The following is a 24375-nucleotide window of genomic DNA, read 5'->3' as shown; positions in this document are numbered from 1 at the left end:
TACTGTGCAGCTGAAGAATCAAGCACAGAGATATCAAGAAACTGTCTCCAGGTCACACAGCCCATAAGTGACAGAACCAGGATGCAATCAGGGACCACCAGATACTGAGCTTTAATATTAACCATTATGGTCAGCCCCATCTCACTCACGTTTTTTTTTTTCCATTTTTTATTTAACATTTTTGCTTTGCATTTTCTAATTTAGTAGAAATGAAGCAGAATTTTAAAACAACTTTTTTGAACCCTAAATAGTATGGAGAACTTCATTTTGGGTACAAAGTACTCATAACAAGCCTAACACAAATACTTTGGTTGGTAAATGGTTTCTAACAACCCTGCTCCTCTCATTGCTTAAAAGAGTCACTAATGGTACTTTTGAAAAATATCTTTTATATTAAAAGCTAGAATGAAACCGGGTGCAGTGGCTCAAACCTATAATCCTAGCACTGTGGGAGGCCAAAGTGGGCAGGTCGCGAGTTCAGGAGTTTGAGACCAGCCTGACCAACATGGTGAAACCCCATCTCTACTAAAAACACAAAAATTAGCCGAGCGTGGTGGCGCATGCCTGTAATCCCAGCTACTCATCAGGCTGAGACAGAATTGCTTGGACCCAGGAGGTGGAGGTTGCAGTGAGCCAAGGTCACGCCATTGCACTGCAGCCGGGGTGACTAAGCGAGACTCCGTCTCAAAAAAAACCAAAAACATACTTTTTCATATAGAATGAGTAAAGAATATTGTTTTCTCAGTGACTAAAATGAAACAAATTAGAATTACTAACCAGTCACTTACAATGTGGTTTTAAATGTGATTTAATGACCACATGTGTAGTTTCTTTGAACTCATTTTAACAACTTATTTCTATTGCTTCTTCACTTCTCTTAGAAAATAATTAAAATTTATGTTACTGAAAGCCTATGTTTTTTTTATTATTTATTTATTTTATTTTATTTTTGAGACGGAGTCTCTCTCTGTCACCAGGCTGGAGTTCAGTGGTGCAGTCTCTGCTCACTACAACCTCCAGCTCCTGGGTTCAAGCAATTCTCCTGCCTCAGCCTCCTGCGTAGCTGGGACTACAGGCACCCGCCACCCGCCCTGCTAATTTTTTTTTGTATTTTTAGTAGAGATGGGGTTTCATCATGTTGGCCAGGATGGTCTTGATCTCTTGACATTGTTATCCGTCGGCCTCGGCCTCCCAGAGTGCTGGGATTACAGACGAGAGCCACCGCGCCCGGCCCTAAGCCTATGAATTTTATTCTAATCTTAGTGATTATCTTAAAGACCTTGTATGCTTATGATCATAGAAACCCTATTCACTACTTACATTTAGAAGAGAAGTAACTACTTTGCAGTAAACCAAATGGGATAATTCTTGCTATATTATAAGCATTACAATATTAATAACATCATCTAGATAGAACTTATAGATATCTGCATGTTCAAATTGTTTTAACATATAATAATTTAGAAACTATTAAGTTTTATAAACTATAAAGAACTAAAAAATGTATCAATGCATTTTCCTCAGTTTTTCTGTGCTATTTGTTATTTAACTTGTCAGCAATAGCGATAGAAAAATCTAGTATTTACTACTCTGGGTCCAGCAGAGCATGGGAGGAGCCAATGTGCTTTAGGGCTTTTACTTTCAGCTTGGGCACCTTTAGTTTCTGGTGCTGATGGCAATGTAACGGAAGACACTAAAAATCAGGGGTTGCCCTCTGTCGCATGATTGGTCACTGTGTGAACACAATAAACATCTTTGCATGAAAAATAACTGAGTAAATGTTTTAATCCAAAGGCTACCATAATCTCCAAAATTTGCTCAGAGAAAATGACCAAAATGTTGGCTACAGTTAGGTGACTAAGAGTGAAACTGTAGACTGTGAACTTTACCCACTCAAAAATAATCATAAAATAATAGAAAAATCTCTCAAGATTGTAACATTAATATGAAAAAGAAATATTATTCCATATTTTAAATCACAGAGCTCATTTTATTTGCAACATTTAACATTCAAACTCAAAAATACAAGATCCTGCATGAAAACATAAGTTGTGCTATAAATACATCATAAAAATAACATGTAATAATTATCCTTAATATTAACTCTCCTATAAATTTAATTTCTAAGATATATTTTCTAAATAATTTTGTATATGCTACAGTTTGTGTTAGAATCTAAAAAAATTTTTTTTTTTACAAAGACAAATAGCGCTACCTGATTTAATTGTCTCACTTGTGGACAGTGGATACCTCTTATCTCAATTAACTGATCTGGAAGTTACATCGAGAAGCTATAAATAAGCTCAAACTCCCAAGTTTAACACAGTTTTTCACCATATTAAAAAATCCCAGGCCGGGTGTGGTGGCTCACACCTATAATCCCAGCACTTTGGGAGGCTGAGGTGGGCAAATCATGAGGTCAGGAGATCGAGAGCATCCTAGCTAATGAGGTGAAACCCCGTCTCTACTAAAAATACAAAAAAATTAGCCGGGCATGGTGGCATGCACCTGTAATCCCAGCTACTTGGGCTAAGGCAGGAGAATCACTTGAACCCAGGAGGCAGAGGTTGCAGTGAGCTGAGAATGTGCCACTGCACTCCAGCTTGGGCAACAGAGCAAGACTCTGTCTCAATAAAAAAAAAATTTAAAAAATTCCAAACTTCTCATCAGAACCTACAAAGTACTGTGTGAAATGACATGGCACAGAGAGAACAGTGAGAAAACCGTAGCCATAACACAGAAAAAAGGGGAAGGGCTGTGATGGATACATCATTAGGATAAACATAAAAGGTCACAAAAGATAATCAGAAAATTTAAAAGGCAGAATTTTTATGTAAATTCAGAGAGGCCGTTCTGCAGCCTGGGAACAGATGTCCTCTGCACATGCATAATCAATGTTATTTTATCACCATTAATATTTCCCATCTGTGACTGAGAGTTACAGACACTCAAGCAGGAATATTTATGGCTAATTATGAAGCATCTAGTATACAGATAGCCCTATCATATATTTGTGCATTAGTCTCTTTTTATACTGCTATACAGATACTACCCAAGACTGGAAAATTTATATTGAAAGGAAGTTTAATTGACTCATGGTTCCATATGGCTGGGGAAGCCTCAAGAACCTTACGATAATGGGAGAAGGTGAGGGAGAAGCAAGTATCTTCTTCACTGGGTGGCAAGAGAGAGGGAGAGCAGGAAAAATGACCACTTATAAAACCATCCGATCTCATGAGAACTCACTCACTATGAGAACACCATGGGTATCATTCTGCTCCTGGCCCCTTCCAAATCTCATGCCATTTTATATTTCAAAACCAAACATGCTTTCCCAACAGTCCCCCAAAGTCTTAACTCATTTTAGCATTAACCTGAAAGTCTAAGTCCAAAGTCTCATCTGAGACAAGGCAAGTCCCTGCTACTGATGAGCCTGTAAATCAAAAGCAAGTTAGTAACTTCCAAGATACAATGGGGTACAGGCCTTAGGTAAATTCTTCCATTTCAAATGGGAGAAATTTGCCAAAACCAAAGAGCTACAGGCCCCAAGCAAGTTTGAATTCCAACAGGGCAGTCAATAACTCTTAAAGGTCTGAGATGTTCTCATTTGACTCCATGTCTCACATGTGGGCCATGCTGATGCAAAGGGTGGGCCCTCATGGCCTTTGGAAGCTCCTTCATAGACTAGAATTGAATGCCTGTGGCTTTTCCAGATGCACAGTGCAAGATCATGGTGGATCTGTCATTCTGGGGTCTGGAGCATAGTGGCCTTCTCACAACTCCAGCAGGCAACTTCAGTGGGGACTCTGCGTGAGGGCTCCAACCCCACATTTCCCTTCAGCATTGTCCTATCACAGGTATTTTATGAGGGCTCTGCCCCTGTAGAAGACTTCTGACTGAATATCCAGGCATTTTTATACATCATCTGAAATCTAGGCAGAGGTTCCTAGAGCTCAACTCTCGTCTTATGTGCACTCACATGCCCAACACTGCATGGAAGACACCAAGGCTTGAGGATTGCACTTTCTGAAGAAATAACCCAAGCTGTGCCTTGGCCCCTTTTAGCCACAGCTGGATGTGGAGCAGCTGGGATTAGGGCACCAAGTCCCAAGGCTTCACAGAACAGTGGGGCCCTGGCCTCAACCATGAAACCATTGTTTCCTCCTATGGCTCCTGGTCTGTGATGGAAGGACCTGTCTCACATCTTTGACATGACCTGAAGACATTTTCCCCATTGTCTTGGCTATTAACATTGAGCTCCTTTTTGCTTCTGCAAATTTCTGCAGTGGCTTTAATTTCTTTCCAAAAAGTGGGTTTTTACTTTCTACCTCATGGTCAGGCTGCAAATTTTCCAAACTTTTATGTTCTGCTTCCATTTTAAACAGAAGTTTCTCATCTCCATCTGAGACCACCTCAGCTAGGACTTTATCATCCATATCACTATTAGCATTTTGGTCAAAAGCATTCAACAATCTTTAGGAAGTTCCAAACTTTCTCACATCTTCCTATCTTTTTCAGAGCTCTATATTACTCTGTTTTCACACTACTATGAAGATACTACCAGAGACTGGGTAATTTACATTAAAAGGAGGTTTAATTTACTCACAATTCTGCATGGCTGGGGAGGTCTCAAGAAACCTACAATTATGGTGGAAGGCAAAGGAAAACAAGCACCTTCTTCACTAGGCAGCAAGGGAGAGGGAGAACAGGAAAAAAAAGCCACTTATAAAACCATCGGATCTTTTCAGAACTCATTATAATGAGAACAGCATGGGGGAAAATTACCCCCATGTTCCAATCACCTCCCAGCAAGTTCCTCCCTTGACACGTGGGGATTACAATTTGAGATAAGATTTGGGTGGCAAAAGATTTTACAGTAATGAATTCAATACAAGGCACATAATATAGATTTTGTTTTCAGAATATGAGGTTTCCAGGTTTCTAATTAATTATCTACCTTATTAAAATGATCTTTTTGTTTCAATATTGTTCTTTTCTGAAAATACATAAAAACTCACACAAACACAATAACTTGCTACATAACTTTCTTATGCTTAAGGTATACCTTTTATTTATTTATTTATTTTTTTGAGATGGTTTCTCGCTCTTTCACCCAGGCTGGAGTGCAGTAGCACCATCTCAGCTCACTGCTACCGTCACCTCTGAGGTTCAAGCAATTCTCCTGCCTCAGCCACCTGAGTAACTGGGACCATGGGCATGCACCACCATGCCCAGCTAATTTTTTGTATTTTTAGTAGAGATGGGGTTTCACCATGTTGGCCAGGCTGGTCTTGAACTCCTAACCTCAAATGATCCTCCCACCTCAGGCTCCCAAAATGCTGGGAGCCACTGTGCTCGGCTGGTATATCTTTAGAGTAATATATTTGTGTATGTAACTCTATGTAAATTGAAACTAAAAGTCTGTTTTTGTTTGTCAGCAGAGATGCCACATGTGCAAAAAATATATAAAACAAAATTTTAAAAATATTTAATCAAGACTCAGAAATGTATGGGTATTAATTATACTCATGTAATTTTTATGATCATAAAATGACCCTGTGGTTAATAGTAATTCAATTGCACATATTGAAATAACTAAAACTGTATAATGGGATTGTTTGTAATACAAAGGATAAATACATGCTCGAGGTGACGAATGCCTCATTTACTCTGTTGTGATCATTAAATATTATGTGCATGTGTTAAAATATCTCATATATGCCATAAGTGTGTATGCACACTACCCACAAAAATTAAAAAAAAATTAAATAAGGTAAAAAAGTACAAATTTGTCCTATGGGAACAAAATTCTTCAACTTGTTTGCTGTTTAAAACCTCTAGCAGGCCAGGCATGGTGGCTCATGCCTGTAATCCCAGCACTTCGGTACACCGAGGTGGGTGTATCACCTGAGGTCAGGAGTTTGAGACCAGCCTGGCCAACATGGGGAAACCCTGTCTCTACTAAAAATACAAAAATTAGCCAGGAGTGGTGGTGCGTGCCTCTAGTTCCAGCTACTTGTGAGGCTGAAGCAGGAGAATCACTTGGACCCAGGAGGTGGAGGTTGCAGTGAGCTGAGATCGCACCACTGCACCCCAGTCTGGGTGACAGAGTAAGACTTAGTCTCAAAACAAACAAACAAAAACACTGGCAAAAAAAGAGATTACTAGTGATGTCATTCCCCTACATTAACAAATAGTATATTGTCACCATCTTTTACGCAGAACCTTAGGTAAGATGAGACACGATAGAGTCAATGGCAGCTTAATACTTCTTTCAAAGCACAATAGTTTTAGCTCATTAAAAACAACTTTGTTTACATAAAGGTACAATTGATAAAATAATTTACTACTGACATTCAAAGGTTTTCCTCACTAGAATTTTGAATATTACTCTGAACACTCGCCTTATACATCACTAAAACAATGTTATAAGTCAACCACAAAGAACCTCTCCATTTAGATTTTCATTATGCATCTTATAACTTAATGTCCTTACTCATCCATAGAAAAGTTCATGAATAATGGACACCTATAAAAAACAATCTCATATCTCTGATTCAACAATTGGTCCAATACTTTCACATAAACAATGGGAAGAAAGGATCAACATGAAGTAATTTGAAACTTGAGTTACATTACTATTTGCTTTTCAGAAAATCTATATTTTTTTTACAAAGAAAGAAGCATACCTCGAATGTAATTATAAATCTCCAAATAAATCTACTTCTTTAAATTTATATTGTTAGATTTATATCTTTTTTACACTCAACACTCTGATTTAGTGTAATGTCTGAAGTTTCAGCACCTTTATTCTTTCTACTGTGAATCCTCAAATGTTTATGTAGACTTAATTTTTGATTAAATATATTTTCCCCATTTACTGCATCTACAAAAATATTTTTTTAGTATAAACTAGTGTTTTCTAAACTGTAGTTTTTGAACAAATATTTTTTGACATTCATTTACACTTTCTCTCCAATATAAATTCTCCGATGTTCAACAAAGTTTGAGCATCTGTTTCAGGGTTTTCCTTTGATATAAAATGTGTACAATAAAATCCGTAATACAAATAAAGGTACTACACAATCCTCTTTATATTTTAATGTTTGTCTTTAGAATAAATAGTCTTTACTTTAAAGGCCTATATTTTCTGAAAGGTCTTTTTACAGTAATCACATTTACGCTTTTTTTTTTTTTTCTAAGATGGATTCTTGCTCTGTCACCCAGGCTGGAGTATGGTGGGGTGATCTTGACTCACTGCAACCTCCACCACCTGGATTCAAGCAATTCTCCTGCTTCAGCCTCCTGAGTAGCTGGGATTACAGGTGCACACCACCATGCCTGTCTAATTTTTGTGTTTTTAGTAGAGATGGGGATTCACCATGTTAGCCAGGCTGGTCTTGAACTCCTGACCTCATGATCCACCTGCCATGAGCTCCCAAAGTGCTGGGATTACAGGCATGAGCCACCACATCTAGCCTATAATGCTTTTGTTAAGTATAAACTTTCTGATATTGAGTAAGATGTGAACAGATATTAATGGCTTTTCACATTCTTTATATTTTTACAATTTTTCTCTAGTATAAATGCCTTCCTGTGCAATAAGATGGGAAAATTTGTTAAAAGTTTTGCCACATTTTTCATATTTGCCTGAGTTTTCTTCAGTATAAATTATCTTACCTACCATAACATGTAACTACCATTTAAAGGCCTTACCTCATTTAACACATTTCTAGAGTTTTTCACCAGTATGATTTCTCTATTTTAGAAAAATGTCAGGTGTGGTTAAATGCTGTCACATTTTTTATGTATGTAGAGTTTCTCTCCAGTATAAAATATTTTAATTAATAAAGATGGAGAACCAGTTAAAAGCTTTGCCACATTTTTTTTTTTTTTTACAATTGCAGGGGTTCTCTCCAGTATCAATTATTTTACATTTATTCAAACAAAAAGTTTGAGGACTTTTAAAAGACATTTCCATATTCCTTATTGTAGGGTTTTTCTTCAGTATCAATTCTTTTAGTGTATAATAAGGGTTCAAGACTAGGTAAAAGCTTTACCACATTGTTTTTGTAGGGTTTGTCTCTAGAATGAATTATCTGATATTGTGTAAGGCCTGAGATGTACTTAAATGTTTTGTCACATTTTTTACCTTTGTAGAGTCTCTCTAATATAAATTCTCTTAGGCTTTGGGAGGCTGAGGCAGGTGGTTCACCTGAAGTCAGGAGTTTGAGACCAGCCTGGTCAAAATGGTGAAACCCCATCTCTACTAAAAATACAAAACTCAGCCAGTGTGGTTGCACGTGCCTGTAATTCCAGCTACTCAGGAGGCTGAGGCAGGAGAATCGCTTGAACCCAGGAGGCAGAGGTTGCAGTGAGCTGACATCGTGCCACTGCACTCCAGCCTGGGTGACAAAATGAGACTCTGTCTCAAAAAAAATTTTTTAAATAAATTCTCTTTAAGGTTTGAGGGGTGGTTAAAGGCTGTTACTTTTTTTTTTACATTTATAAGATTTTTGTCCAATATGAATTATCTTATGGACAGCAGTGGTTTGGAACTGGTTAAAGAATTGGCCACATTCTCCACACTTGTAGTGATTTTTTCCAGTATAAATTATTTTATGTATTATAAGGCCTGAGGGCTGGACTTTACCACATTATTCATATTTGTAGGGTTTCTCTCCAGTATGCATGTTCTTATGATTAGCAAGACTTGAATGCCACTTAAAAGTTTGGTCACATTCTTCACATTTGTAGGGTTTCTCTCCAGTATGAATCCTCTTATGAGTATTTAGAGTTGAGGAGAAGGTAAAGGCTTTCCCACATTCTTTACATTTGTAGAGTTTCTCTCCAGTATGAATTAACTTATGTTTCTTAAGGGTTGAGGAGCAGTTAAAGGCTTTGCCACATTCTTCACATTTGTAGGGTTTCTCTCCAGTATGAATTCTCTTGTGGTAAGTGAAGGTTGAGGGTAAGCTAAAGGCTTTGCCACATTCTTCACAAGTGTAGGGTTTCTCTCCAGTATGAATCCTCTTATGAGTATTCAGAGTTGAGGAGAAGGTAAAGGCTTTCCCACATTCTTCACATGTGTAGAGTTTCTCCCCAGTATGAACTATCTTATGTTTCTTAAGGGTTGAGGATAAGCTAAAGGCTTTGCCGCATTCTTCACATTTGTAGGGTCTCTCTCCAGTATGAATTCTCTTGTGGTTAGTAAGTGTTGAGGAGCGGCTAAAGGCTTTGCCACATTCTTCACATGTGTAGGGTTTCTCTCCAGTATGAATTCTCTTGTAGTTAGTAAGTGTTGAGCGGCTAAAGGCTTTGCCACGTTCTTCACATGTGTAAGGTTTCTCTCCAGTATGAATTCTCTTATGTTTAGTAAGGGATGCAGACCAGCTAAAAGCTTTGCCGCATTCCTCACATCTGTAGGGTTTCTCTCCAGTATGAATTCTTTTATGTCTAGTAAGGGTTGAAGAGCAGTTAAAGGATTTGCCACATTCTTCACATTTGTAAGACTTCTCCCTAGTATGAATTATCTGCTGTTGATTTAGGTGTGAAAGCATGCAAAATGATTTGCCATCGTTTTTACATTTGAAATGTTTCTTTCCAGTATGTCTTGTCTTGTGTCTATTGGCATTTGAAAATTTACCAAAGACTTTGACACATTTATGAGTCTGAAATGTTTTGTTTTGGGTAGCTGACAAACATTGGTTAACATAATTATAACCTCCTTTGTGCACCTCACACTCACCTACACTTTTACAGCATTTTTTTACTTGTAAATTCTCCTGTCCACATTTTCCATATCTTCTCAGTATCACTTTTTGGAGTGAATCTTTTATGCCCTGCTCTGACTGAAGGTCTTGGGTGAAATGAGAACATGTAACTGAAAGACATAAAAATCACAAGTTTCTCCACTTACTACACTCAGATAAATATATTTTGCAAATCAAATATATAAAATTATACAAAGTACATTAGCAAAATGGCATATCAAAATACCACAAGCCGTAATTCCTTCATAGATGTATAAATGTAACAAAATAGTAGTGATCAAAATACCTTTGTGGGAAATTTATAAGTAAAGTAACTGTGGGCACCAGGTCTGGGGCACAATGCCAAGAGCCATAGAGAGACAAAAGAAAAGTCTGCTACATTTACCCAACACAGCCCTTCCTCATCCCCAATAGAAGAACATGGTGTCTTTAGGAGCAAACTGGCTTTTATCTCAAAAGAAAAATACTGGCACCTATATCTTTACTTTTGGCGTATGGGAGCCTTTCTGTCTTCCATGACAGAAAGTGCTGAATGAAATGCTGGTATACTTTGAAATGACACCTTTAAGTCTTTTGAAATCAAAAGTAAATGTTAACAACAGCAGAAAGACTGCTGTACCATGGACAGAAAATAGGTGTAGAAAGTAGTTACTGACTGCTAAGAGGAAACATGAAGAAGTCTTTTAACTGAAAAATAAATACAAAATTGCAGATAAGACACATCCTGAGAACATGTTTGAAAGACTCCGAGAATCTCTAGCCAAGACAATCGGTTTCAGGCTATGCCAGGAAAGAGCTGCATTATAAAGATCGTGAAAGGTAGTTTTCCATTAATGTCTAAATCTCAACCAAAGATTACTATGTTTATAAAATATTAGGGCAACACGGTCCAATCAAAAAAATCAAAAATTTTGAAAAAGAAAGTATTAAGCTAAAGATTTATATATTAATTTTAAAAATAAGATAATCCATATTATGCTCAGTGAGAGAAATGCAAAACTAGAAACCTAAATAATATCAGAAAAATAAGAATATCAACAAAAGCTTGGAATAATAAAAATAAACAAACGTGTAGGTAAAACAAAATAGCTGAAAACATTTAATGAAGAAGCTAAACAAACAAACTAGGATATACACAGAAAGGTCCATAACACATATTCATGCAAAGTTTCAAAAGTCACAAACTAGAAGATAATCTTGGGAGCTGCAAGATAAACGTGAGGTATTATTAGTAAGCATAGTCCCCTGAGACAACTAGTGAATTTGTCAACAGAAACCTTGCAGATCAGAAAAAAACGTGCAAAATGGTCAAAGTGCTGAAAAAAAATCTTCATGGTGAGAATAATATAACCAGCAAACATGTACTACAAAATAAACAAAAAATAAAGATCTTCCAGAATAAACCAATGCTGGAAAAGCATATAAGCACTGCACATGCCCTAAATAAAATGCTGAAAAGAGGTCCTTCCACTTAAAATTACATGATGAAAAAAATACATAACTTTCTGAAAAACATATGCATCTACAAAAAATAAAATCTGTGGCATTATTGTGATCATGCGGAAAACATTTTTAGTTGTTCTTTAAAATTTGAAAGATATAAGCATAAAAATAATCAAAAACCATAAAAAGATATAATTAGCGACATTAATAAGACATATGGGATAGATATAATGAGAATAAATTTTTCTATGCAACTGAAGTCATTTTTTTACCAGTTTAAAATATACTGTTGTAACATTAAGAGGTTTTCTAAAATCTCCAATGTAGCACAAAGAAAAAATCTTTATAGACACACAAAAGAAAATGAATCAATTACTAGCATGAGACAAATATTGATATTATTGATATTGATATTATATAATGGTAAAATGAGCCCATTTACTAGGAATCTGTAACTATTATGTCTACATATATGTATATGCATATATAATATCAGGGCTTCAAAATATATATTTATATACAGCAAATATTGACAGAAATGAAGCAAGAATTAAAATAGCAGCATAAAATTACAAACATTAAGATCTCATTTTCAATAATAAAAAAATTCAAATAAAAACTCAATTAAAAAAACAGAAAATCAGAAGAACATAATATAGTGTATTAATTCATTCTGCATTGCTATAAAAAATTGCCTGAGACTGGGTAATTTATAAAGAAAAAGATTTCTTTAGTTCACCGTTCAGTAGAGTATACAAGAAGTATATGCCAGCATCTGCTTCTGCTGAGGATATGAGGAAGCTTACAATTATAGTGGAAGGCAAAAAAGAACCAAACATGTCACATAATGAAAGATGATGCGAGTGTGAGGTGGAGGAGCCAGGTTCCTTTAAGCAACCAGCTCTCATGTGAATTAATAGAGTGAGAACTCTATGATTACCAAGGGGATTGTGCCAAGTCATTCATGAGGGATTTGTCTCCATGATGCAAACACCTCTCATTAGGCCCCACATCCAACACTGGAGATTACATTTCAACATGAGATTTGGAGGGAACAACCATCTACACCATATTATAAACCAACTAGGCTAAACAGACATATGCAGAACTCCCGAGTCAATATTGCGGTTGGACACACAATATTCTTTTTTTATATATATTTTCATAATATGTTGTTTTTAATCATTTTTTAAAATTTATTTATTATTATTATACTTTAAGTTTTAGGGCACATGTGCACAATGTGCAGGTTAGTTACACATGTATACATGTGCCATGCTGGTGTGCTGCACCCAGTAACTCGTCATCTAGCATTAGGTATATCTCCCAATGCTATCCCTCCCCCCTCCCCCCACCCCACAACAGTCCCCAGAGTGTGATGTTCCCCTTCCTGTGTCCATGTGTTCTCATTGTTCAATTCCCACCTACGAGTGAGAATATGTGGTGTTTTTGGTTTTTTGTTCTTGCGATAGTTTACTGAGAATGATGATTTCCAATTTCATCCAAGTCCCTACAAAGGACATGAACTCATCATTTTTTATGGCTGCATAGCATTCCATGGTGTATATGTGTCACATTTTCTTAATCCAGTCTACCATTGTTGGACATTTGGGTTAGTTCCAAGTCTTCACTATTGTGAATAGTGCCACAATAAACATACGTGTGCATGTGGACATGCAATATTCTTATTTGCTCCTGGTGCATTCTGTTAGAACTCATAAGTCTTAGTAAATTTCAAAAGCTCAGCCAGGTGCAGTGGCTCACAGGTGTAATCCCAGCACTTTGAGAGGCCGAGGTGGAAGGATCACTTGGGGTAAGAAGTTTGATACCAGCCTTGGAAACACAGTGAGACCCTGTCTTTACAAATAGTTAAAAATTAGCTGGGCATGGTGGGGTATGTCTGTAGTGCCAGCTACTCAGGAGGCCAAGGTGGAATGATTACTTGAGTACAAGAGGTTGAGGCTGCGGTGAGCCAAGATTGTGCTACTGCACTACAGTCTGGGCAACAGAGTGAGAAACGCTGTGTCAAAAAAAAAAATGTAAGAAGAGCAAAATCATACGGTGTATGTTTTCTAACTAAAACTGAATAAAAAGAAAAAAAGTAAAACTGGCAAATCAAAAATATACGGAAATAAACACACTCTTCAATGTATTCTTGCCCAGGGTTAAATATGTCAATTTAATTCAACATTTTTGCTCACGGGTCAAAATATTTAATTGATATCTTAATTTGCTAAGGTGTTAAGATAACCCACAGTGGTGAACAAATTTAATATACTCTGTATCAAAATTCTAAAAGTATATTTATTACTAAAATACTATTTAACATTTTTAAATTTTATTATGAACTATAGCTAGAGAATCACACATGAAAAACACAGAGGCATTATACTTCATAATTTCAAATCATAATAAAAAGCTGCAACAACAATAACTATGTGGTATTCACACAAGGACAGATAAAGACATGATAGAACAAAATAGGGAGGCCAGCAATGAACTCTTCTGTGTATGACCAAATAATCTGCCACAGGGTTGCCATGAGCAGACAATGCAGAAAATAAAATCCCTTCAACAGACAATGTTGAAAACTGGATATCTACATTGAAACAATGAAGTTGGATGTTTTAATTACATCATATAAAAAAATTTTTCAACAAAATACTTAGACTGGGAGAGGAGCCAAGATGGCCGAATAGGAACAGCTCCAGTCTACAGCTCCCAGCGTGAGCGACGCAGAAGACAGGTGATTTCTGCATTTCCATCTGAGGTTCCGGGTGCATCTCACTAGGGAGTGCCAGTGCATCTCACTAGTGGGCGCAGGCCAGTGGGTGCGCGAGCTGAAGCAGGGCGAGGCATTGCCTCACCTGGGAAGCGCAAGGGGTCAGGGAGTTCCCTTTCCGAGTCAAAGAAAGGGGTGACAGACACACCTGGAAAATCGGGTCACTCCCACCCGAATATTGTGCTTTTCAGGCCGGCTTAAAAAACGGCGCAACACGAGACCATATCCCACACCTGGCTCAGAGGGTCCTACGCCCACGGAGTCTCGCTGATCTAGCACAGCAGTCTGAGATCAAACTGCAAGGCGGCAGCGAGGCTGGCGGAGGGGCGCCCGCCATTGCCCAGGCTTGCTTAGGTAAACAAAGCAGCAGGGAAGCTCGAACTGGGTGGAGCCCACCACAGCTCAAGGAGGCCTGCCTGCCTCTGTAGGCTCCACCTCTGGGGGCAGGGCACAGACAAACAAAAAGACAGCAGTAACCTCTGCAGACTTAAATGTCCCTGTCTGACAGCTTTGAAGACAGCAGTGGTTCTCCCAGCACGCAGCTGGAGATCTGAGAACTGGCAGACTGCCTCCTCAAGTGGGTCCCAGACCCCTGACCCCGAGCAGCCTAACTGGGAGGCACCCCCCAGCAGGGGCAGACTGACACCTCACACAGCCGGGTACTCCAACAGACCTGCAGCTGAGGGTCCTGTCTGTTAGAAGGAAAACTAACAAACAGAAAGGACATCCACACCGAAAACCCATCTGTACATCACCATCATCAAAGACCAAAAGTAGATAAAACCAAAAAGATGGGGAAAAAACAGAACAGAAAAACTGGAAACTCTAAAACGCAGAGCGTCTCTCCTCCTCCAAAGGAACGCAGTTCCTCACCAGCAACAGAACAAAGCTGGATGGAGAATGACTTTGACGAACTGAGAGAAGAAGGCTTCAGACGATCAAATTACTCTGAGCTACGGGAGGACATTCAAACCAAACGCAAAGAAGTTGAAAACTTTGAAAAAAATTTAGAAGAATATATAACTAGAATAACCAATACAGAGAAGTGCTTAAAGGAGCTGATGGAGCTGAAAACCAAGGCTCGAGAACTACGTGAAGAATGCAGAAGCCTCAGGAGCCGATGCGATCAACTGGAAGAAAGCGTATCAGCGATGGAAGATGAAATGAATGAAATGAAGCGAGAAGGGAAGTTTAGAGAAAAAAGAATAAAAAGAAATGAGCAAAGCCTCCAAGAAATATGGGACTATGTGAAAAGACCAAATCTACGTCTGATTGGTGTACCTGAAAGTGATGGGGAGAATGGAACCAACTTGGAAAACACTCTGCAGGATATTATCCAGGAGAACTTCCCCAATCTAGCAAGGCAGGCCAACGTTCAGATACAGGAAATACAGAGAACACCACAAAGATATTCCTCGAGAAGAGCAACTCCAAGACACATAATTGTCAGATTCACCAAAGTTGAAATGAAGGAAAAAATGTTAAGGGCAGCCAGAGAGAAAGGTCGGGTTACCCTCAAAGGGAAGCCCATCAGACTAACAGCGGATCTCTCAGCAGAAACCCTACAAGCCAGAAGAGAGTGGGGGCCAATATTCAACATTCTTAAAGAAAAGAATTTTCAACCCAGAATTTCATATCCAGCCAAACTAAGCTTCATAAGTGAAGGAGAAATAAAATACTTTACAGACAAGCAAATGCTGACCGATTTTGTCACCACCAGGCCTGCCCTAAAAGAGCTCCTGAAGGAAGTGCTAAACATGGAAAGGAACAACCGGTACCAGCCGCTGCAAAATCATGCCAAAATGTAAAGACCATCGAGACTAGGAAGAAACTGCATCAACTAACAAGCAAAATAACCAGCTAACATCATAATGACAGGCTCAAATTCACACATAACAATATTAACTTTAAATATAAATGGACTAAATTCTCCAATTAAAAGACACAGACTGGCAAATTGGATAAAGAGTCAAGATCCATCAGTGTGCTGTATTCAGGAAACCCATCTCACGTGCAGAGACACACATAGGCTCAAAATAAAAGGATGGAGGAAGATCTACCAAGCAAATGGAAAACAAAAAAAGGCAGGGGTTGCAATCCTAGTCTCTGATAAAACAGACTTTAAACCAACAAAGATGAAAAGAGACAAAGAAGGCCATTACATAATGGTAAAGGGATCAATTCAACAAGAAGAGCTAACTATCCTAAATATATATGCACCCAATACGGGAGCAAGCAGATTCATAAAGCAAGTCCTGAGTGACCTACAAAGAGACTTAGACTCCCACACATTAATAATGGGAGACTTTAACACCCCACTGTCAACATTAGACAGATCAACGAGACAGAAAGTCAACAAGGATACCCAGGAATTGAACTCAGCTCTGCACCAAGCGGACCTAATAGACATCTACAGAACTCTCCACCCCAAATCAACAGAATATACATTTTTTTCAGCACCACACCACACCTATTCCAAAATTGACCACATACTTGGAAGTAAAGCTCTCCTCAGCAAATGTAAAAGAACAGAGATCGTAACAAACTATCTCTCAGACCACAGTGCAATCAAACTAGAACTCAGGATTAAGAATCCCACTCAAAGCCGCTCAACTACATGGAAACTGAACAACCTGCTCCTGAATGACTACTGGGTACATAACGAAATGAAGGCAGAAATAAAGATGTTCTTTGAAACCAACGAGAACAAAGACACAACATACCAGAATCTCTGGGACGCATTCAAAGCAGTGTGTAGAGGGAAATTTATAGCACTAAATGCCCACAAGAGAAAGCAGGAAAGATCCAAAATTGAAACCCTAACATCACAATTAAAAGAACTAGAAAAGCAAGAGCAAACACATTCAAAAGCTAGCAGAAGGCGAGAAATAACTAAAATCAGAGTAGAACTGAAGGAAATAGAGACACAAAAAACCCTTCAAAAAATCAATGAATCCAGGAGCTGGTTTTTTGAAAGGATCAACAAAATTGATAGACCGCTAGCAAGACTAATAAAGAAAAAGAGAGAGAAGAATGAAATAGACACAATAAAAAATGATAAAGGGGATATCACCACTGATCCCACAGAAATACAAACTACCATCAGAGAATACTACAAACACCTCTATGCAAATAAACTAGAAAATCTAGAAGAAATGGATAAATTCCTCGACACATACACTCTCCCAAGACTAAACCAGGAAGAAGTTGAATCTCTGAATAGACAAATAACAGGAGCTGAAATTGTAGCAATAATCAATAGTTCACCAACCAAAAAGAGTCCAGGACCAGATGGATTCACAGCCGAATTCTACCAGAGGTACAAGGAGGAACTGGTACCATTCCTTCTGAAACTATTCCATTCAACAGAAAAAGAGGGAATCCTCCCTAACTCATTTTATGAGGCCAGCATCATTCTGATACCAAAGCCGGGCAGAGACACAACCAAAAAAGAGAATTTTAGACCAATATCCTTGATGAACATTGATGCAAAAATCCTCAATAAAATACTGGCAAACCGAATCCAGCAGCACATCAAAAAGCTTATCCACCATGATCAAGTGGGCTTCATCCCTGGGATGCAAGGCTGGTTCAATATACGCAAATCAATAAATGTAATCCAGCATATAAACAGAGCCAAAGACAAAAACCACATGATTATCTCAATAGATGCAGAAAAAGCCTTTGACAAAATTCAACAACCCTTCATGCTAAAAACTCTCAATAAATTAGGTATTGATGGGACGTATTTCAAAATAATCAGAGCTATCTATGACAAACCCACAGCCAATATCATACTGAATGGGCAAAAACTGGAAGCATTCCCTTTGAAAACTGGCACAAGACAGGGATGCCCTCTCTCACCACTCCTGTTCAACATAGTGTTGGAAGTTCTGGCCAGGGCAATTAGGCAGGAGAAGGAAATAAAGGGTATTCAATTAGGAAAAGAGGAAGTCAAATTGTCCCTGTTTGCAGACGACATGATTGTATATCTAGAAAACCCCATTGTCTCAGCCCAAAATCTCCTTAAGCTGATAAGCAACTTCAGCAAAGTCTCAGGATACAAAATCAATGTACAAAAATCACAAGCATTCTTATACACCAACAACAGACAAACAGAGAGCCAAATCATGAGTGAACTCCCATTCACAATTGCTTCAAAGAGAATAAAATACCTAGGAATCCAACTTACAAGGGATGTGAAGCACCTCTTCAAGGAGAAATAAAAACCACTGCTCAAGGAAATAAAAGAGGATACAAACAAATGGAAGAACATTCCATGCTCATGGGTAGGAAGAATCAATATCGTGAAAATGGCCATACTGCCCAAGGTAATTTACAGATTCAATGCCATCCCCATCAAGCTACCAATGACTTTCTTCACAGAATTGGAAAAAACTACTTTAAAGTTCATATGGAACCAAAAAAGAGCCCGCATTGCCAAGTCAATCCTAAGCCAAAAGAACAAAGCTGGAGGAATCACACTACCTGACTTCAAACTATACTACAAGGCTACAGTAACCAAAACAGCATGGTACTGGTACCAAAACAGAGATATAGATCAATGGAACAGAACAGAGCCCTCAGAAATAATGCCGCATACCTACAACTATCTGATCTTTGACAAACCTGAGAAAAACAAGCAATGGGGAAAGGATTCCCTATTTAATAAATGGTGCTGGGAAAACCGGCTAGCCATATGTAGGAAGCTGAAACTGGATCCCTTCCTTACACCTTATACAAAAATCAATTCAAGATGGATTAAAGATTTAAACGTTAGACCTAAAACCATAAAAACCCTAGAAGAAAATCTAGGCATTACCATTCAGGACATAGGCATGGGCAAGGACTTCATGTCCAAAACACCAAAAGCAATGGCAACAAAAGCCAAAATTGACAAATGGGATCCAATTAAACTAAAGAGCTTCTGCACAGCAAAAGAAACTACCATCAGAGTGAACAGGCAACCTACAAAATGGGAGAAAATTTTCACAACCTACTCATCTGACAAAGGGCTAATATCCAGAATCTACAATGAACTCAAACAAATTTACAAGAAAAAAACAAACAACCCCATCAAAAAGTGGGTGAAGGACATGAACAGACACTTCTCAAAAGAAGACATTTATGCAGCCAAAAAACACATGAAAAAATGCTCATCATCACTGGCCATCAGAGAAATGCAAATCAAAACCACAATGAGATACCATCTCACACCAGTTAGAATGGCAATCATTAAAATGTCAGGAAACAACAGGTGCTGGAGAGGATGTGGAGAAATAGGAACACTTTTACACTGTTGGTGGGACTGCAAACTAGTTCAACCATTGTGGAAGTCAGTGTGGCGATTCCTCAGGGATCTAGAACTAGAAATACCATTTGACCCAGCCATCCCATTACTGGGTATATACCCAAATGACTATAAATCATGCTGCTATAAAGACACATGCACACGTATGTTTATTGCGGCATTATTCACAATAGCAAAGACTTGGAACCAACCCAAATGTCCAACAATGATAGACTGGATTAAGAAAATGTGGCACATATACACCATGGAATACTATGCAGCCATAAAAAATGATGAGTTCATGTCCTTTGTAGGGACATGGATGAAATTGGAAATCATCATTCTCAGTAAACTATCGCAAGATCAAAAAACCAAACACTGCATATTCTCACTCATAGGTGGGAACTGAACAATGAGATCACATGGACACAGGAAGGGGAATATCACACTCTGGGGACTGTGGTGGGGTGGGGGGAGGGGGGAGGGATAGCATTGGGAGATATACCTAATGCTAGATGACGAGTCAGTGGGTGCAGCGCACCAGCATGGCACATGTATACATATGTAACTAACCTGCACAATGTGCACATGTACCCTAAAACTTAAAGTATAATTAAAAAATAAATAAATAAATAAATAAAATAAAATAATATTAACAAAATAAATAAATAAAACTAATGGCAGAAATAAAAAAAAAAGAAAAAAGAAAAATACTAGGTACTTGTATTAATCATGCCTTTTACTTTCTGTATTCTGATGCTTTGGCATCTGGGGCCTTGCTGACTCTGGAAGGACTGCCCCTCCCTGGATGAGTCAATTCCTAGAGACAGCGAACAACTTGTCCATGAGTATGTCTTGGAAATGCAAACCAATCAATCCAGAGCCCAAGCTCCAGCCACCTCCATGATAAGGCTCTGGGTCACTACTCACCTGCCCTAATCATCCCAGGGCCAGGACCAGACAACAGAGACAGCCCCTATGCACCAGAGCCACTGGAATTATTTAAACCAGTCAATCTGAAGCCCCCTTACCCTGCCTGACCTGTTCCTTCCCATGAAACCACAATAAGAGCTCTTGCCCACAGTTTACCCCTCCTTCTGCCTCCTGATGTTTCCCTGTGGCCCTCTCCCCCCATGGCATGGCATGCACCCTCCTTTTGGGAACTGTAATAAACTATCTCTTAATGGCAAAAAAAAAAAATACTTAGACTGAAAAAAAAAGTAACGAAACTCTTAGAAAAAAAATATAGTGGAAAGACAGGACATTGGTCTTGGCACCATTTTGTTAGATACGCCATCAAATGCTTGAGCAACAAAGAGAAGAACAGAAAAATTTAACTAAATTTCAAACTTTCTGCAATCAAATACAACATTTAATAGAGTGACAGTGCCACCCAAGAAATGGGTGACAATATTTGAAAATCACATGTGATAACACTTAATATTGAGAATACATAACTCCTAGAACTAGACAACAATAATTGAATTACATGATTTAGAAATGGACAAGTGAGCCGGGCGCAGTGGCTCACGCTTTTAATCCCAGAACTTTGGGATGCTGAGCTGGGCAGATCACCAGAGGTCAGGAATTCAAGACCAGCCTGAACAACATGGCGAAACTCCATCTCTACAAAAAATACAAAATTAGCTGCACATGGTGGCACATCCCTGTAAACCCAGTTACTCAGGAGGCTGAGGCAGGCGAATCATTTGGATGTGGGAGGCAGGGGTTGCCATGAGCCAAAATTGCGCCATTGCACTCCAGCCTGAGCAACAAGAGTGAAACTCCGTCTCAAAAAAAAAAAAAAAAAAAAAAAAAGAAATGGACAAATGATTGAACTACATTTTAATTTAAAAAGATATACAAATGGGAAGAACTATTTGAATGGTTGCACAAAATTAATAATTTATAGAAAAATGCAAAACAAAATCACAATACAAAACAAAAAAACAAAATTACCTTACATCAATTAGGATAGCCACTATAAATTTTTTAAAAACACAAACTATGTTGATGATGTAAAGCAACTGAAACCTGTGTAAGCAGTTGATGAGAAAAAAAGACGCAGCCATCATAAAAAATACCATGAATGTTTTTCAAATAATTAAAAATGAAATTATCATACAATAAACAATTCCATTTATCAATCTATGTCTAAAATATGCAACACGGTAACATGAAGACATAAGAGGTACCCTGCTTGCATATTCCCCCACAGCAAGTCTCATAACCCAGCCTCTAAATAAATAAATAAATACATGGATAAAAATTTAAAAATAAAAAAATTGTAAAAAAAATTTATATGTCAAGGCTATAGTAATAAAAACAGAATGGCATGTGCAGAAAAATGGACAACCTCCAATGAAACAGAAACTACTATTCTCACACATTTGAGTCATGATGCAAAAAAGAACTTTAAAAATGGTTTCACATAGAGTTTCTCAAAAATGTGCAGATATTTGTGTGTCCCCAAAAGCAATGGCAAAGCAGTCAGTTTTTGCAGTCCCTTATAAGCCATAAAGAAAACTTTAGCTCGCACTATGAACTTGAAAGAAGAATACTAAACCGAAAGTAGAATCCTTAGAGAATTTAAAAGCATGGAGTAGAAGGTGTCCCTATGTAAGCATAATAGAAAAAAATGACTCTGGCTTCTCAGAAACTCTTCCATCGAAGTACAGCTCCCCAGACCACATTTTAAGGACTGGCTTCCTCCTTGACTTTTGTAACTCTCATCTGTGTCATCTGCTTCATTCGCTCTCACCTACCTGGGTGTTTGGCTACCATCTCATTTCTCTTTATATTCTGGGGCTCTTTATTTTGCTCCAGACAGGTGATCAAGTCTGGCTTAGAGACAGCAATACCTGTTTTATTAAGGAAAAAAAAGTAACATAAATCTGGCTGAATTCTTTAATTACCAAACAAGTATTATGCTTAGTAAGAGGATATGATAGAAAATTCTGGAAAATTAAGATTGATTCGTAACAGATCTTTGTAGCTATTTAGAAAATACTTTAAATTTGTAGGTCCTTAATTTCACTATTCAGTGCTACTGAATCAAAAATTGGTGGTAGGAACTGAATTCTAAATTGTGGGCAATGATATTTTATGCCACGACAGTTTTGGAATTGCCACTAACCAAGAGCAAAAGATACATAAGCGCAAGAAAGGGAAAAGTTCAGGTCAAGATAAAACATCTTGAAGAATTTGCTATATACCAATGAATCCCCAAGATTTTCTTAAAACTGGAGAGCTAAAATTCATTCATGCAAAGCAGAAATTACCAAAATCATCTTAGAAAAGAGAGAAAGGCAATATATTAGGAATTGTGTATTGAAGTTTTCCTCACCCAGGGAGACCAGGTTTCTGTAGTTCTCTAACATCACATCTCTATATAAATTCTGCTGAGCAAGATCCAGGCATTGCCATTCCGCCAGAGAAAATTCTATAGCTATGTCTCTGAATGTCAACAGTCCCTAAAAACAAAAAATAAACAAACAAAAAAACACTCATGAACACACAAACAGTTACCATGTTGCCATAGGCAGAGATTTTTATTTGACTCATGTTAAATAAGAGAGTAAAAAGAAGTGGTTCTGACTTGTAAAACTGACTAAAATTATTCATTAAGATAATGTTTAACATGGAAGTATTCTCTAACTGAGAAAAGAGGATAGCATAAGATCCACAGTACCACTGTAGATGTGATACTTTTCTGGGTGATGAATTATAAAATTAAGGGCATCAATATGGACATGTCTTTTTTTTTTTTTTAAACCGAGGCTCACTCTGTTGCCCAGGCTGGAGTGCAGTGGCGTGATAATTGGCTCACTGCAACCTCCGCCTCCTGGGTTCAAGTGATTTTCCTGTCTCAGCCTCCTGAGTAGCTGGGACTACAGGCATGAGCCACCATGCCTGGCTAATTTTTGTATTTTTAGTAGAGACAGGGTTTCACAATGTTGGCCAGGCTGGTCTTGAACTCCTGATCTCAGGTGATCCACCCACCTCGGCCTCCCAAAATACTGGGATTGCAGGCATGAGCCACTGCACCCAGTAGGACATGTCTATTTTTGAGTGCTATATTTACATCATACAGAATAAGTTATTTATATTTCTCAGGTAGAACATTCATGATGAGTTGGAAGGTTCCTCTTAAGTCTTAATATGTGCAATAAACTAAAGATCTTATACAGATTTTGTTTCAGGAGATTTGGGATAGAGTCTGAGTTTCTGAATTTCTAGCAAGCTCACCAATGTTTCTAGCCTAGTAAGAATAGTTTGTCAAACATCTAGTAAATGGCAGAGTCTGGGTTCTTCCCAGTTTCTCTCATCTGTAAATAAAGCTAAAAGCCTTCATTTTTAAAAGACAAATATAGATGCAAAAATCATCTAAAAAGAAAGGACAGCTTCCAGATTAAATGTGATGGTTTATGCACTTCAGCTAGTAAATGTCCTAAGTGTACTTAATAATTAAGGGAATAATAATTAACTCTATAGTAGAAAAAATGCCATAGAGATCTTGAGCCAAGTGAATAAAATTGTTATCAACTGTACTGGGACACATTTTTATTATGTGCTGATGCACACAGGATGCAACATCACTGCTGTGGTATTTCTCTCCTCCCAGAAAAGTAAATTGTAACTATATATATTTTATGAGACAAAATCTCTTTGTCACCCAGGCTGGAGTGCAATGGTGCTATCTTGGCTTACTGCAAACTCTGCCTCCTGGGTTCAAGCGATTCTCCTGCCTCAGCCCCTGAGTAGCTGGGATCACACGTACACGCTACCATGCCAGGCTAATTTTTGTATTTTTTTTTTTTTTAGCAGAGACAAGGTTTCACCATGTTAGCCAGGTTGGTCTTGAACTCCTGACCTCATGTGATACAGCTGCCCAGGCCTCCCAAAGTGCTGGGATTACAAGCGTGAGCCACTGCACCTGGCCTAAATTTAATTATTAAAAAAAAATCAGTTTTCTGCAAAGTTGAAGATACAGATAACTTCCCTGGCCATAATTTTTAATAGTAATTTTAAGTAGTCTTTCCTTAGAACCCTGGAGAGCAAGTATCTCCTAACAGTTTTTAGAACTT

General features: G+C 38.0%; 1 protein-coding gene and 1 pseudogene across 1 annotated transcript in view; both read right to left on the bottom strand.

Moving 5' to 3' along the window:
• On the bottom strand, positions 1114-1990 carry PANTROV1R-PS222 (vomeronasal 1 receptor panTroV1R-ps222 pseudogene; annotated as a pseudogene).
• ZNF716 (zinc finger protein 716) overlaps positions 5051-24375 on the bottom strand; it is a 30065-nt gene continuing 10740 nt past the window's right edge. The window contains exons 2-4 of the mRNA XM_016945788.3: positions 22635-22761; positions 22054-22149; positions 5051-9883 (exon numbers count right to left, since the gene is read on the bottom strand). Of these exons, the coding sequence (XP_016801277.1) occupies positions 8658-9883; positions 22054-22149; positions 22635-22761 (1449 nt within the window). The 3' untranslated portion in view covers positions 5051-8657. The remainder of the gene's footprint in view (positions 9884-22053; positions 22150-22634; positions 22762-24375) is intronic.

The sequence above is a fragment of the Pan troglodytes genome, chromosome 6 (assembly GCF_028858775.2).
Source record: "Pan troglodytes isolate AG18354 chromosome 6, NHGRI_mPanTro3-v2.0_pri, whole genome shotgun sequence".
Taxonomy (NCBI): Eukaryota; Metazoa; Chordata; class Mammalia; order Primates; family Hominidae; genus Pan; species Pan troglodytes.
The sequence above is the reverse complement of the archived record's forward strand: the minus strand, read 5'-3'. Positions and strand labels throughout refer to the sequence as shown.